The 18,028-nt window shown below is 34.3% G+C and overlaps 1 protein-coding gene across 1 annotated transcript; it reads right to left on the bottom strand.

Annotated features, from left to right (window-relative positions):
• Positions 1-5,236: 5,236 nt before the first annotated feature.
• On the bottom strand, positions 5,237-10,497 carry LOC145681556 (uncharacterized). The gene is made up of 2 exons (XM_081753194.1): positions 9,402-10,497; positions 5,237-6,572 (listed from the first exon to the last, which is right to left on the bottom strand). The coding sequence occupies exons 1-2, from the start codon at positions 10,412-10,414 to the stop codon at positions 6,551-6,553; spliced, it is 1,035 nt and encodes a 344-aa protein (XP_081609320.1). The 5' UTR covers positions 10,415-10,497; the 3' UTR covers positions 5,237-6,550.
• Positions 10,498-18,028: the final 7,531 nt, after the last annotated feature.

Raw genomic sequence — 18,028 nt, 5'->3', positions numbered from 1 at the left:
CAAAATAATATACAGAAAGTCAAACTAGTTGGGAAGAGAAACGTGCAGAGCAAGGGAAAAGTTTACGAAAAAAAAGTTAAGATTTAGAAGAATTAGAGGCAGTGGGGTTATATGATAAAATGTATCAGGAGTTAATATTTGTGAAGCTTCGGATGAAATAATGGAGCTTTTTGATGGCAGCAAGGATGAGAATGGGTGATAGCAAGAGAAATAAAGCCTTAGGAAGATAGAAAGGTATAAAGAGAGTTTGTGTAAAAATAGGAATAAACCGGCGATCTAGTTGTTAAATTATAGAATATGTTGCGCGAGGACTTCAAAGAGTATATTGAAGTTTGGGATGAGTTTGAAAGTCTATATATGGCACGAGACACGGGAACGAAAAGGTAACCGCAATAAATAATATAGAATCTAATCCATTAAGAATAAGTAAGACAAGATCAGGAAAGAGTTGTTCCGATTCTGTAATGAAATATATGAAACGAAAGAGATTGCCTGGAGATAATAACGATACTCTTGGGTAAAAAGTTGAACAGAGAGATATTGAGAAAAAGAGAACTATTAATTTCATTTTACATGTAGCTATAATTATGCTTCGAATACTTAACAACAATTTATATGGAAAAACAAATGAAAAAACTGAGAAGGAACAGTTTGGTTTTAGGAGATGCAAGGGAACGAAAGATGTCTTGAAGTATTAAGAGTAACCGATGATATTTTTATGTGGTATGTAAAAAGCGCAAGAAGTGTATTTTTTTATTTATTGACATAGAATTCAAGATTTTGACCGCCTAAGCATCGAATTGTTGATGGGAGTTCTAAAGATGGTACGGTTACAATGGATAGATCAAAGACTATAACAAACTCATTTGAACCAAGAAGTAAATGTTAGAATAGCGACATAAATGATAGAGGATAGTACGATTAAAAGGAAATTTCGGCACGAATGTGATATTTTGCCAGCTAATTTAATATATATCTGAAAGATATAGTAAAGAAGAACCTGGATAATGAAGCCGGCATTTTGTTGGCAAATAGAATTGTCAGGCGTATATAATTTGCAGATTACGTTACGGTTGTTGTGGAGACTGAAAAGAAAATTAATAAGATTTTAGAAAAATCCAGGAATAATCCAGAAAAATCCAGCATATAACATGAAATGAAAACAAACATGAAATAAAAAAAAGTTGTGGTGGTTGGAACAAAGCGATCGCTGTCGAATAGGAGGGAAATAATAGAATGGCAACTAGATTTCGATACCTGGTAATATGAAGTGGGAATGTGAAACATAAGCAAGCAAAGGAATGGTGCAAGTTGCATTTACTAAGAAGAAAAGTCCTTGAATAAAGAGTTAAGAAAAATACTCATAAAATAGTTCGTGATGAGTATTGTACTGTACGGAACACGAACGTGGACATTATGCAGAAGCCATAAAACAAAAAAAGAAGACTGGATGCATCGAAATGTGGGTGTGTGAAAGAATGTGAAAAGGTAATTAGGCCTACGGAAAACGCATGAAAAGGCGCTGGAATTGGTAATTGAGAAAAGGAACAATTTTAAATTAATTAGAAGTAATATGGAAAACTGTAAGGACATAAGATGACATTGACTGAGAAGAACTGTATCGTGAGGAACGTGCTGGAAGGTATGGCGGAAGAAACGAGAAGAAGAGGCGAGCATGGCAGCAGTTGGTGAACGGTATTAAATAGAATTTTCCCATACGAATACGAAGATTTTAGCTGAAGACCGTGGCGCATGAAAGGTTCTCAATTTGCAAGACGTTACCTGCTAATAATTACAGATTACCTATGATGATAATAATTGTGATCGCATAGTCCTTGTTCAAAGAATATTCTAACTAACTTAATTAACGTGGTAAATGAGGTCATTAAGTTAGCATAATATAAACTCTTTCTCCCTGTGATTCAGACAGATAGAATTAATAAATTATAAGGGGAGATTAAGAATTTTGGTAAGAGATATTACGCGTTAAAATAAAAATGAATTACTGATTTAGTTTCATAAAACCCCTGTGCGTTATGTGGCCAACAAAACAACGCTTCCAATTGGGTTGCATATCAGTTAGGCATACTAGCTGGGTTATACTAACGCAAGCGTTTCTATTACCGCAGATCACTAACTTCACATCAAATTCTGCGATCTACTTAGGTTCTCTTTTTTTTTTTAAGTTTAACGTCCGACGTTTATGTCCTGATAAAAAGGAAAACAATCATGATAATGATAATGAATGAAAAGGTGGAAATGGGGAAGTGGAAGGAGAGGGGACAACTCTGAGAAAATCCAAGCACATGGTGTTTGTCCACCACAAAGCCCACGTGTAACGAGCTGTATTGGAACTATAAATTCTTGCACGACTGAGCCACTGCACCCCTCTAGTGTAGATTCCAACTCTCGAATCAAACCATATTGGTACCTCCAAGCGATATATTGAGTGAGGCAAGAAGTTCAAATATATTGCTCTAGTAACAAAGAAAATACTACTTGAAAAACTTTAAACAAGAACAGAAAAACATCTTTAACATTCCAACTTATTTTGCAGTTATCTTCCGTCTGAGAATATTGTCATGCTTTCCTAAATTTGTAGAACAACCACTCTTCCTTCAATCCTTCTTCTATACATAATAATTTAAAGAAAAATGTATTTATTTAAATAAATTTATTTTTATAATTAGATAGAAACTGTTTAAAAACCATGAAGTAACTTTAAAAAGGCACTAAAATATAAAATAGAAGCACTGAACAGTAGAAACTAATAATAAATGAGGTATAAAAGCAGAAAATAATTCACTGTCATTACTTTTGTTTAAGTCATGCGATGATGAATAAATTAATGTCTAATATAAAATTATTTCGGTAATAATTTTATGAAGCATTAATTTATTTGGCTTTACAAGACTCCATAAAACGTTTGCAGATAATAGTAATGAATTATTTTCTGCATTCAATTGCTTTATTATTATTTTCTATTTTTTAACGTTTTTATTTTATGCCCTATAGTATTTCTTTAAAGTTGGTTCATTTTTTAAAGTTTTTTCTTTATTTTATCCTTTTAGTGCTTTTCTGAAATATACACTATGTAATCAAAAGTATCCGGACACCTGGCTGAAAATAACTTACAAGTTCGTGGCGCACCCCATCCGTACTGCTGGAATTCAATATGGTGTTGGCCCACCCTTAGCGTTGATGACAGCTTCCACTCTCGCAAGCATACTTTCAATCAGGTGCTGGAAGGTTTCTTGGGGAATGGCAGACCATTCTTCACGGAGTGCTGAACTGAGGAGAGGTATCGATAGAGATCGGTGAGGCCTGTCACGAAGTTGGCGTTCTAAAAAATCCCAAAGGTGTTCTATAGGATTCAACTCAGGACTCTGTGCAGTCCAGTACATTACAGGGATGTTATTGTAGTGTAACCACTCCGCCACAGGCCGTGCAGCATGAACAGGTACTCGATCGTGTTGAAAGATGCATTCGCCATCCCCGAATTGTAATTCAACAGTGCGAAGCAAGAAAGTGCTTAAAACGTCAATCTAGGCCTGCGCTGTGAGAGTGCAGAGATTAACAAAAATACAAATTAGAATTTTGTGCTGAAAAATAGTTATTTTTACATGAGCCAAAATCAACAGTAGTTTTAGCCAGGCGTGCAGCGGAAAAAGTGTTGAGAATGCCTCCTGTGAAGCAATCTGTTTTGTTGAACTTTAGGCCTTACGTTGCATAATTTGGAAGCGATGTGTTCTCTACAGATGCCAAGATATTGTTCTGTAAATTCTGTGAATCCAGTGTGGGATATTTGAAGAGATCCTCTGTATTGCAACATTTAGATACGACGAAGCATAAAAGAAATATGTGTAGGAGGAAAGCGACATCGCAAACGTTACTTCAACATGTGACTTTGTCCCAGAGTAGTCGAATGTCCTCTTTCTCCAAGCAACTGTGTAAAGCATTTATCGCATCTGATACCTCTCTGTGGAAGTTGAAAAACCCTAATCTTCGTGAGGTTTTGGACTGCAACAAGGAAATCCCTCACGAATCCACACTTAGGAAGGCCTATATGGAAAATATCTATAGTGAAAATATGTGTAACATCCGGCAGAAAGTGAAAAATATAGATTTCTGGTTATCAGTGGACGAAACGACAAACTGTAGAGTTTGGAACCAGAACAGGCTGGATTAATTCTACTTGTGCATGTTCAGCAGTTGGAGAAGGTTAACCATTCTACAATCTCTGGCTGTATTGAAAACTCAATGCAGGAAGTTTTTCCAGAAGGCGTTCTTCGTGACAGGCTTCTCGTACTTGTAACAGATGCAGCTAGGTATTTGGTGAAAGTAGGAAAAGCCTTGAAAGTTTTATATCCCAAAATGATCCCCATTACCTGTCTGGCGCACGGAGTCCCCAGACTATGTGAAGAAATAATAGCAAGATACCCCAACGTAGATCGCTTTGTGTTAAATATGAAGAAAATTTTCTTGAAGTGTCCATGACGCCAGGCCTTTTAGGAGACTGCCAGGTATATTGCTTTGCCACCACAGCCGGTGGTGACACGATGGGGAACATGGCTTCAAGCAATTCAATATTATTCCGCCCAATCTGCCTATTCTTGCCGAAATAGTTGCTGAATTTCAAACTGAAGATGCAACATGTATTAGTGTTGTTCAGGAATTGCTTAATGATATTAAATTAAAAGATGATATTGTGTATATTTCTACAAATTTTGAGTTTTTTGTGTCATCCATTGAGCGATTGGAGACAAATGGCCTTAGTGTGCAAGACTGTCTTGAAACCGTAGAAGATGTCAGAACAAAGTCAACAGGAGATTTGGTGAAAGACAAGTTCACTGCCATACTGAACAATAATCCTGGATATAGCACTTTCTCCAAAATCGCCGCTGTTCTGAGTGCTGACTTAGAATTAACTCTCAAAACTGTTAAAGAAGATTTAACACATGCAGATACAGTATGTTTTAGGTGTGGAACATTCATTCTCACTCTACAGTCGCTTCTTGTAGATAATAGGCGAAGTTTCACAGAAGAGATTGTAACGTGCGTTTATAAAAAAAGATAAAGAATTGAAAAAGTAATATCGCACCGTCACTGGTCAGGGTCACAATACGCCACCCCCAAATATTATAGTAGAGAGTAATCAGCATAAAAATTAAAGAGAGTCTATAAACATGTATAAGCACTCAGCTTTTAATTTACGCTATTAATCTGCATAGACGATATCAAGTTAGTTAATTTCAACTTCTCAATTCCACGTACCAAAAATAGTAAAGAGTGTTCAAATATCCATAATCAATTAGGTTGAATAACAAGTTTCTGAATTTAATGTAAATAATTATTATTTTCGAATTGAACAAGAAATAGGTACAACATCTTTCAAAAAATGTAACATTCAATAATGGTTCCAGTAGTCAACTACCCCAAGAGCTCAAACTATAATTCATGAAATTTCAAGTATTAATAATTATAACAATTTCTAATATTAATTTTAGGCTCATGAAATATCGAAATTTTGAAATATATATATAATTAAATTTTAAGACAAAAGCTGAATTTACAAGTTGACTGTTAAACAATTTGAACCTTCAGGTTACAGTTGACAAATTAATTGAATGACGGTCTATAACAGATTCTAAAGATATATTTACTCAAAATAGCAAAATCATGGAACAAACTCACCCAATTTTAGATGTTTAACTCAAAGTTATATTCCGGAAATCACAATAATTAGTCGTTAATAACAGATGAATATTATACACCATTATTATAACTTTAACAACACTTGGTCAAAAGGTCCGACCAGTTTCAATTTTCCCTGAATTCTGACGTAAACCGTATCTACAGAATTTCACGTTCAAAACTCTCACTAGATGGCATAGTTACCAATATATCAGTGTTACCAATACTTCTACTTTAATAACATTTGTTTGACTTTTTTTTTTTTTTTTACATACAACAACATCGAGAGGCCCCCATAAAATAAAAGTTGTACTTTTATTTTATAAATTATTTTGATTATAGCAGTCTTGTGTCAATTTGGTTAGAATATCAACACCTACTCCACCACCAACTACTAATACCAGACTCCTTCTCTCATGCACCACCAAATAAAAGTAAAAACTAAAAGAAAAAAATATTTTCCCCCAAAATCTCATTCAATTAGCATGCATCCATCTGACTCGCCCGACCTATCATATCCCCGTATTAGTAATATAAGGTCATGAGTAAATAATCGAAAATAATTTATAATAACAATTCCAATAAAGACCGAAAGACTGATTTCCACAATTTATATTTCCAATTTTAAATAATTTCCATTAATAGGAGACCTTCAATATAATTATAATTATTAATTTCCTGAAGTAGTAACAGAATTTTATATTAGAAATGAAAACAATGACTTACATTACAGCAGCTCGGGTAGTTTCAGAACAACATCAAAATGAATTATTTTTACCAGGACAACAAAACTTGCGTACAGCAAACAGGTTACAATCCAAAATTGAATACACGAAGTACAAAGTGAAAAGGACAGTCACACGACATTCATTCCAGGCCTGGAATACAAAAAATATATTAACATCACATTCATACAATATTTAAAATATATGCTGACCAAGTTGTTTATTTGTGTAATTCTATCTTTAATTTAATTTACTTAATTCAAGATTCTGACTAGAAATAGTTGATCCACAGAAATGAAATTACAGTTGGTTTGATCTTAATTATTAACAGATAATCTAGGTTCACGATAAATTTTTGTCATTGAAACATGTACTTTTCTTACATCATTAGGATTCTCAATTGATCTAACTTGTAATGTATTTTTTGTAAGTAATCTCAAAATCTGGAATGGGCCAAGCCACCTAGGACATAATGATTTAGTCACCTTATCTGCTAGACTAGATTTAAATTGGGACTTTATTAAAACCTTATCATTAACTTGATATGTTACTGGAGATCTTTTCCTGTCATATTCTCTCTTCTTACGGTGCCACGCTTTTTCCAAATTTTCTAAAGCTGTTACCCATAAATTTTTGTCCTTTTGTCTGATTTCATATTTATCAATTTCCCATTTCACATCTAGGGGATCGCATACATTATAATTATACACTAGCTCCATTGGTGAACATTTTGATTCAGTATGCTCCGCTGAGTTTATAGAAAATTCAATTTCATGGATACCCTGATCCCACTTAGTTTGTTTATTCCGGAAATAAATTTTCAGACAATCCTTCAAAACACGCAAATAACGCTCCGATGCGTTCGAAGCAGCGTGGTACGGAGATATACAAATATCCCTAATTCCTTGTCCGTACAGAAAATCTTTAAATAAAGATGAAACAAAGAGACTTGAATTATCATGGGAAACCGAATGGGGAAATCCGAATCGGCACATAATTTTATACAGCTTATCTCGTACCGTTTTAGCATTTAAAGTTCTAAAAGGCTCTAACCACATAAATTTAGTACAAGAATCTACAACAATGAGACAGTATTTGCCAGATTTTGATTCACATAGTGGCCCACATACATCAAAATACCATAGGGCGTTCGGAATTTTCTCATATTGAGAAATGAGTTGTCCCATAGACTGTCTATTTGTACTTTTATTTATTTGGCATTCCTTGCACCGTGAAACATAATCCCTAATGTCCCTAATTATTCCATTCCACGTGTATCTTGCACATATTTTAGAGATACTTCTCTGCGTTCCAGCATGAGCACCCGGTAATATATTATTATGATAATAATCAATTATAGATGTTATCAAACTCTTAGGAATACAAATCTTAAAGGGATTTTTAATAGCTTTCGTCTTTTTACATAATATCCCTTTTACCAATTTATATCCATCTACGTTTACATTATTTTCTAATTGTTCAATTATTTTCATCAACTCTTCATCCCTTCTTTGGTGTGTAAACACAGCCTGAGACGCAAATGGCATTAACCACAAGTTAATTTTACACATATTTGTTACCTCATCTTTCCAAGTAGGTTGTAAATCAACTGACTCGAACATCTGCGTGTCATGGACCCTGGAAATAAAATCTGAAGGCGTGTTTAACACACTAGGTACATGTTTGACTTCAAAATCAAACCCTAACAGCCGATATAATAAGCTTCCATAGATTTTTACTTTCTTTAAATTTCGTATGGCATATGCTAATCCTTGGTGATCAACTCGTACCTCGAATTTATTATGTAAATATGTTTTAAAACGTTCCATACATTCAACCAAGGCCATTAATTCCAATAAATATATAGGCTTATTTAAATCATAAGGACGAAGTTTTCGACTAAAATAAGCAATAGGCCGTAACACCCCATTACTATCATATTCTTCGAGACATCCCCCTAAGGATTTTGTTGATGCATCTGAACTAATTACAAACTTACCATTTAAATTAGGTAAACATAATACAATATGAGTCTCGAATAATTCTTTTAATTTATCAAGTGCCGCTTGCTGCTCAGGACCCCATACAAACTCAACTTTTGCTGACCTTAATCGGTTAATGGGTTCCAGAACTTCCTGAAAATGTGGAATAAATTTGGAATAATATTGCAGAAACGCTGTTAAAGCTAACAAACCTCTTCGATTTTTGGGGGGAGGCAAATTTTTAATAATTTCAAGTCTAGAGGGATCTAGATACAAATGATTTCCGTCAATAATATATCCAAGGTATGATACTTTATTCTGAAATAAGGTTGACTTACTTAAAGATAACGTTATCCCTGCTTCTCTGAATTTCTGCAATACCAATTCTAATACACGCTTATGTTCATCTATAGTATCTTGAAAAATTATTATATCATCGAAGAACCACTCAATTCCTAAATGTTTTATTGGATACAATATTTCTGTCATAATTTTTGATAACATATGGGAACCTGCGGCTAAACCGAATGGCAAAACACGCCACTGAAACAGCCCCCTATGTGTCATGAAAGCAGTGTATTTGCTAGAATTTTCAGTGAGAGGAATTTGTAGATACGCCCTCCGGACATCAAGATTTGATCTTATTTTACCTTTAGATATCTCAGCCAATATATCCTCCATCCTAGGAGTATATTGAGGATTTAAATATAACCGAGAATTTAAATCCTGATAATTAACTATTAATCTTTTGTCTCCCGATTTATTATTAACCAAAAAACTTGGAAAACACCATTCACTATCTGATTTTTCAATCACGCCCTCTTTTAACAATTCATCTAGAATAATATCCATATGCTTCTGATCTTGTTTGCTTAATGGATACGCCTTTTTCCTAATTGGTGTTTCATTATTAACACGTATTTGATATTCTACACCTTTCACCTTCCCTATTTTCTTACAAAACACGTCAGAATAATTATTAACAAGTTCATCTACATACCCTTGCAATGTATTGTCTTGTTCCAATAATACTGGATCTACCATCAGAGGATTTGTACAGCTATTCTCCCCAAGACCGCTCTGCAGTAAAGAATTTGGTACTTTTTCTTCCGTACAGTTGGCAACTCTGCTACTCATTGGGCCACTCACATTGGATGTTGATTCTCCAATAAACCATCTGGACAAGGACCCCTTCGGAAATTGGCTGGAAAAACCAAAACAATCACCAGCATCATCGTTGTCTTTCCTTGGATAAGTAGGAGAAATTTCTGACCCCCCACCTCTCATTGAATCTACCGGCGAATAAGTTAAAGGTGCAAATTGTCCTTCTAATTTCAACCACAATTTGTTCGCAACCAAATCCAAGTTTGCCTGAATTTGCTTAAGTTCCCTTATGCCCACAATAAAAACTGGACTCAAATTAGGCACAAGAAAAAACTTCAAATTATAGACCCTTCTACGGAAAGTTATAGGTAACACCACATATGAATTTAATGTCAAAGTTTTATTATCCACACCAACACCAGTAAAAGTTTCACTTTTCACAGTTATAGGTTTTGTTATGCATGAGTTCCAACGTTCAAATTGCTCTTTATTTACCATTGAAATAGTACTGCAGCTATCTAAACCACCGTAATATTTTTGTCCCATAACAAAAGCCTGAACAAAAACAGCAACGATATGTTTTTGACGTAAAGCGGTATCTGGATACTGTTTATTAATTTCAGAACTTGAAGGTTTCATAAATTCCTCAACACTTGAATCACACCGGGATTTCACTTTCGTGGGCCCCATACATATCATATTACGTTGTTTTTCAGAGTTATGCTCAGACATAAATTGCCCCTTTTTTGAAGTTTTTATTCTGGTAGAACAGTTTTTAGTAGAAGTTCCTTCCCCACGACCACTATTTACAGAACCAGTTTCACACATCAGATCACTATTAGTAGGCCGGGATTGATACGAGGAATGCACATTACGAGTAGTGGAGCGATGCCGATCACTCACGCCCATGTTTGTTTTCACGCCAACTGCCCGTCTTACATTACAGTATTTATAAGAATGCGCACCACCACAAACATAGCACTGTAACTGCCTCTTTTCTTTAACACTTGAAGCAGATGTCAGTCCTTTATAAACCAACAAATCATTTTTGTAAAGTTCATATTGATTTACCGCAATCAATAATGTTTGCCAACTTTCCGGTTCTTTATCGCGAAATAGATCGTACCTAAGTTGCGGATTTAAACCATAATAAACTTGCCGAAGAATAGCTATATTATCCATTGCACATTTACCCTCCAGCAACTCATAACAAAGGCGTATTTCCCTAATATATTCAGAAGCACTTTCATTAGGATATTGTAGCCGATCAATAAACTTATTTCGTAATTCTCGTTTACCCAGCACCGAAACCATGTCATTAAGTATATGAACACAAACAACCAACCAATCGTTTGTTGTTGTAAACTCACTTATCAACTTCGAATGCAACTTACCCGAAGTCCGAGATAGAGCAGAAAAATATAAGGCCTCGTCGGGATATAACTCAGTGGATTTAATATAATATATTGCCTTCAAAAATTTAAATAATTCTTCATAACGTGAACCATCACACTGTGGAATACTTTTTATTGCTTCTAAAAAGCTAACAGTTGCAGCTGACTGAGTCACATTTGAAAGACTTGTACGTAAAGTTAATCCAGCACAACCAGCTGGTGGAACAAAAGCACCTTTGCTTTCTTTTTCTTCGTGAGTATCGAAGAACGGGTTTGAGTATTCGCCCTGAACACCTGTTTGCACAGGTAACTGACCTTGACCAACTAAATGGTTATCAACGACACGTAATCTATTGGCATTATCAGTCAAGGACGAATGTCTTTCTCTTCGTATTTCTTGATACGAAGTTGAAGATAAAAATGGGTTTGTGCTATGCAAGGTAGCGTTTACGGAAACATTTCCTCTATTTTCAAGAAATGATAAATCCCAATCAAGGGGATTATAAGGTTCCACTATCCCTCCATCGCCATTTGGGAAAGAATTTAAATGCAATTGCTGCCTAATCGGATAATCTCGGTTAACCTGCATTCTTACAATTTAGATAATATAATAAGTTATAAGATACAACTTATGCTAAAATGAATCGCTTTTGATTAATAATATTTCTAGTCAAAACCTATAAATCTAATATGGTGAGTCGTAGTTCCACACTGATACTCCCTACTTAGATTATCCTACCATTCACAATTTCTAACATATCAAATAACTACAACCATTGACAAAATTTTAATTTTCAACAAATGCAACTTTTTGGCAGGAGAGAATTCAGGGAAAATCATGTGTAACGTGCGTTTATAAAAAAAGATAAAGAATTGAAAAAGTAATATCGCACCGTCACTGGTCAGGGTCACAATACGCCACCCCCAAATATTATAGTAGAGAGTAATCAGCATAAAAATTAAAGAGAGTCTATAAACATGTATAAGCACTCAGCTTTTAATTTACGCTATTAATCTGCATAGACGATATCAAGTTAGTTAATTTCAACTTCTCAATTCCACGTACCAAAAATAGTAAAGAGTGTTCAAATATCCATAATCAATTAGGTTGAATAACAAGTTTCTGAATTTAATGTAAATAATTATTATTTTCGAATTGAACAAGAAATAGGTACAACATCTTTCAAAAAATGTAACATTCAATAATGGTTCCAGTAGTCAACTACCCCAAGAGCTCAAACTATAATTCATGAAATTTCAAGTATTAATAATTATAACAATTTCTAATATTAATTTTAGGCTCATGAAATATTGAAATTTTGAAATATATATATAATTAAATTTTAAGACAAAAGCTGAATTTACAAGTTGACTGTTAAACAATTTGAACCTTCAGGTTACAGTTGACAAATTAATTGAATGACGGTCTATAACAGATTCTAAAGATATATTTACTCAAAATAGCAAAATCATGGAACAAACTCACCCAATTTTAGATGTTTAACTCAAAGTTATATTCCGGAAATCACAATAATTAGTCGTTAATAACAGATGAATATTATACACCATTATTATAACTTTAACAACACTTGGTCAAAAGGTCCGACCAGTTTCAATTTTCCCTGAATTCTGACGTAAACCGTATCTACAGAATTTCACGTTCAAAACTCTCACTAGATGGCATAGTTACCAATATATCAGTGTTACCAATACTTCTACTTTAATAACATTTGTTTGACTTTTTTTTTTTTTTTTACATACAACAAGATGCTGAAGATGGTGTTCGTGTCACAATCCAATGCTTAAAATTACTTTTGCTATTGATTTGTCTGATCTTTATTTTTCAATTTCAAGTGCATAGCATACTATGGCATTGAAATATATATAGCATTTTGAAGTTTGCTGAAGTTAAAGTTTAAATGCTTATTACAAGTTCTGCTTTATTCGTAATTTCACATTTTATTTCTATCATAGTTTGAGTACCTCTTGCTTGCTCTTAACGCCATCCAGGGAGGTGCGCCTGCAAGTTGGAAACACTGATTTAGAGGAACAACAATAAATTCAACATGATTTAAACTTCAACTTTCGATAATATTCATGGTAGTCTATTTCATTTTCCTCTCAACATTTCTTAGAATAAGGAGGAATGCCTCGATGCTATTCCGATTATCCTGAGATAATATCTTATGAAACATAGTATCAAGTATAGGTTCATTTCTTCCTTGTGTTACAGCACTATGCATTGTTTTCATTGTATGAGAATCCTTTGCTAAAGTACGAAATGTTCTCTTTTCAGACCGAGAAACAACACCATTAGAATGATAGCAAAATATCCCACCAGCAGAACATAGTTATGCACTATTAACAAATTTCTAAAATGGCATGTAACTATATTAGGCCTAAGCCACAAACATAAGATATAAACATAAGATAACATAAACAAATATACCAGAACTAATATAAGATGTATCTATATTGTTTTCGAAATAGCTGTTTGAGATCAATTAGATTCACAATACGCAGATTCCTGGTCATACAATAAATAGTATTAAAGAAGACAATGGTGAATAACTGAACAATGGTGATCGTATCTTTATACAGGGCTTAGTATTTGATCTGCCTGAAAGATTTTCTACAAGCTAGCAACATCAAGTGATAGGAAAATAGTTACCACATTGGATTTCTACACAAACCTCCCGGATTCAAATTCCCGCAGAAATTTTTAAAATGCTTCAATTAAATTTCAGTCTGAACTAAGCATTATACAGGGTGTCCGAGAAGTCCTTCCCTGATTACAGAAATTAGTTTTTGTCTGTGTTAGGTTTGTTCTGTTTTACCAAGTCTCAATTTTTTTTGTTTTTGTTTTAGTCGTTGCATCGATCCCTCCAGTGATGTTGGTTAATGTATGGATGGAAATTGAATATCGCCTAGATGTGCTACGTGCTACCAAGGGTGCTCATGTGGAAGTGTACTGATGTGACCAAAACTTTTATAGTTTGTAAACAATTCAACACCAGTTTCATATTTCTATCTTATTTCTAGCCTGAGTTATCAATTCCTGTAATCAGGGAAGGACTTCTTGGACACCCTGTATGTTAGATCTGTGGAGAAATAAAGAATGTTCGAATGACGAGATTGACAGCCAATGGGAATACACCTATGGATAAGGACAAAGATTTACAAACATATTTCTTTCAATTGTTCCAGATTTAATATTTGCATTATCTTAATCATTTTCTAAATATCCATATTTTATCTTTGGAAAAAAGAATAGCAGCACATAATCGTTGAAACGTTTCCTTCTCTAATTTAAGATCATCAACTTGTGGCTTATCAATGACATTACAAATAATAATAACAACATAAAAAAATTAAAGCTTAATGATGTAGCTATCATATTTGTTCCAAAATAAACATCGGACAAATAAACAATATCATTCGGGTCTTTAACGATTTTGAGTAACAAAGTAAAATCTGTAGATAATGTTGCTACCACTCCCAAATTTACCGGTATTAGCCATGACTTCCAACAATGTATATTTATCCAAACTGGATTCAAAACATTCTTCATGAACATAGTCAAAGTGGTTGTCAGCCTCCTCGGATATGTCTCCTTCCGTCTTATTGTGTGTTATAGAAGAAAAATCTCGTCCAGTTCTTTACCAGGAGGTAATGTGCCTAAAATCGATGACACATTCCCGCGCTGGATGGCGATGCTGATACGTTGGAAAAGGAATGCAGTCGCTCGGGGGTCACCAGTTTTGATTGCTATTCGATGACCAACTTCATTAATGAAATTAGATCCTTCGTGACCCCAAGACCCACTGGTTTCTATTGCTACTGTTACAAACCAATATTTGTCCAATAGGTTTGAGTATTTTTGTCTTTTGTCTGATTCTCTGTGAGCGGCGACGAGACCTGCCTGAATTGAAGAATGGGGTAAGTTGGAAGGAGCAAACGTATCGGAACATCTGAAATCCCAGACTAGTGCTTTTCCATTTTTCCATGGTAACAAGGTCATGCCATCAGGCCTTTTACCATCAGAGCGGCAACAACCATTTGGTTCTTTTATTGAAGGAACTCCCGCTGAAACGAGGGCTCTACAAATAATGTCGTTTACAATATGATGTCGAGATTGTCTTCCCGCACTTTTTTTTTGCATGAAAGGCCATGTAATCCTTTATTATCAACATATGCGTTGCAAGCAGGACAAAAGTGAGGCTCACAAATATTAGCACCTAAGCGCAGAGCTGTAGCAATACGAAAGCTCTCATTAGAAAGGTGTAGGCCGAGTGTGTGAGAAGGTAGGGCTTGAAGCCATGCTCCGTTTTTGGAGGAAGAGACAGCTAACAGCCTGGCTTTGTCATCTGGGTTATTAGTTGATGATAGGAGTGAAGATAAACGAAGCTTGACTATAGGTTCATCCCAAACAGACTGAACATGTCTTTTGTCGATTCAGTTAATTTTAATATTTTCAGTTAATTTCAACAATAGTCTAACTCATGTATGAACTGTATTTCTTTCTTTCTTCTCACATGCAATATGTAATAAACAAATATTTTATACACACAATGAATTTTAATATCATTTATATAAAATCTCATTGGACAACACATTTCGAACAATAAAGATTAATCTTAGAATGGAGAAATATTTCGTGCATCAACTGCACAGCAAAAGATTGTTTTAATACTGTATAGTCTTACCAACTGTCATTGGCTACTTAAAATAAGTTTAGGTTTCATCTGCTTAGATGTGTGTGATACCATCGGAAGTTCTGGACGTGAATAAGTGGAGTTATTCCAGTCACGGGGGAATTACTTTTGATGGTGACTGTACATATCAATGTTAGAACTCAGGGACTAATATTGTATTGTATATACCGCAATATTGTAAATTCCACAAAATGATACTTAATGCAGAGAAGATAAAATGTGCGATTGTGTTAATAAAATGTGTAATAAATACGAACAATTCTTCATACACAATATTTACTAGTTTCGTTTCTATATCTATGTGTCTAGCTACAAATCGATACACACAGATTTATACTCTTACAGTAAATTTGACAGTCTACATTTTGTCTTCACATACTGCACGTTTCGTTAATATTAAATTACAATAACATAAATTGCAATAAGTTAGATTTGTACTTGAGTTCTATATCGAAGTTCACAAACATTAAAACCGCAAGAATGTATCAATTTGTAAGGCATGAAGTACTTATCGTACATATAATGAAGAGTTAAAAGTTAACATTAACACATAATCTTGTGTTCTAGTCATGAAAATAACTTAGAAATTGATGCGCAAAAGGTTATAAAGTTTTCTACATGATACTGTTTCCTGAAGAATAGGAAAATGTTTTTTTTTTTTTTTCGATATTTGTAAATTATCCAGTTGAATTTTCTCGAATAACTATATAAGACGGTGAGAAAATAAGAAGAATGTGAACTTTTCGTATCTATTAGTGTTCATGTGTTCGAAAAGTGTTATCTCTAATCTGCGAATGAAGCTTGAAATAGTTGTTTACAATTTAATGTGGTGTTAGAAATATAAATAATATAATAACTTAATCACTCGGAGGTGATGATTTACAAATCGTGTTTCTTAGCCGAATAAATAGGACAAAATTATTTTATTTAAGTGAATCGAAGGCATATTCGAGTTTCCTTGTTGCTAAGCGGTTAACGTACCGCCTTTGATGTGGGAGACCCAGGTTCGATTCCAGATGGGAGCTCGAGTGGTTCGAATCCCACGTTAAGCTGTTTTTCTACGTATCGAGGGCATACTGACTAAGAATAATGACATAATACAGTCTGCAGACTAACATAAGAGAACTTCATGTTTATTGCACCTGAATACAAAAACATCAAGATGACTCCTAAACGCTTATAGTAGTATCGCTACGTGTTTCGACGCTATTTTACCCCTTAAACTCCGCGTTCCTGAAATGATCAGAAGCTATACGGTGGTATATATATAGTGGAACTTTTTAACATTACCGAGGCAAAAACTCTATAACACTATGCCCAATACTCTCAGCATTTTTATTTCCCTTCAAGTTCATTTTTGACGACTATTAAAATAGACATATGAGCAATTTATCTGTTAGCGCTACTTTCGAACAATTCCAAATAATATATTTTGCATCATTCCTTTAAATTGCTGAAATTTCTCATAATGTAAGAGCTGGTCCTCGTCGCTGGACCACAAAAGTCGTCAATTTATTTTCTGTAAATTGATTAGATAATCACGTCATGTGAATGACAAGAAATTATTACTCACTAATAAATATAGTTGACGTGACTCTTAGCTGGAAGCAAGGGCGCCCATCAGGGGGGGACAAGGTGGGGCGCTCGCCCCCCAAGAGCAAATCGTACTTATCAATATCGAAAGTCCAATAGAATTTTTACATTAGTTATAGCAAAATTTAAAACTGTATTTGGAACCTCGCTTATATTTGCCCCCCTTGGTAACAACAACATGGCCGCCCTTGGCTGTAAGTAGCATATTGTTGTCATCTACTGCATTGTAGTACATAGATTGTTCATACAATGCAAAAATCATCAATATTATCCGTATAGGCATAACGAGTTCGTGTTTATGAGCAGTCATGACTATCTCTCACTTGTTTACTCTGATATGTTTAGTTACCTCTCTTGTTTTCGACTAAAGTTCGCAGACAAAATCTAATGATGATGTAGCATAGATTTTACACAGTATGCATTGTTTAATTGTAGTACTTTCTTTCTGATATTGACGGTTTTTTAAATATTCAAATTGTGTTTTATTTTTATGCTCTTTGATTAGCAAGGTGATTCAGTGCTACAGAAATCACCTGTATTGCCAAGGTTTTCTCGTTCGGTTCCCGGCCATGTGTTTGTGGTGGATAACATCGTGTCCTTGGATTTTCCCCACGTTCTTCCGTTTCCTCTCACATTTTCAATTCACCAATTATTTCATAATCGTTCGCTTTTATAAAATATTCTTTTCATTAAGTTTAAAAAGAATAAAGTGGGACGTTAAGCTAGAAATGTTATGTCTGTATTTTATTTTCTTACAATCGACGTTACCTTTACATTTAGACACAATTTAAGAAGATGCTTTATTGATTTAATATACACTA

Source organism: Thermobia domestica, chromosome 3 (assembly GCF_964235325.1).
Source record: "Thermobia domestica chromosome 3, izTheDome1.hap1.1, whole genome shotgun sequence".
Lineage (NCBI taxonomy): Eukaryota > Metazoa > Arthropoda > Insecta > Zygentoma > Lepismatidae > Thermobia > Thermobia domestica.
This window is presented reverse-complemented; position numbering and strand designations above follow the sequence as displayed.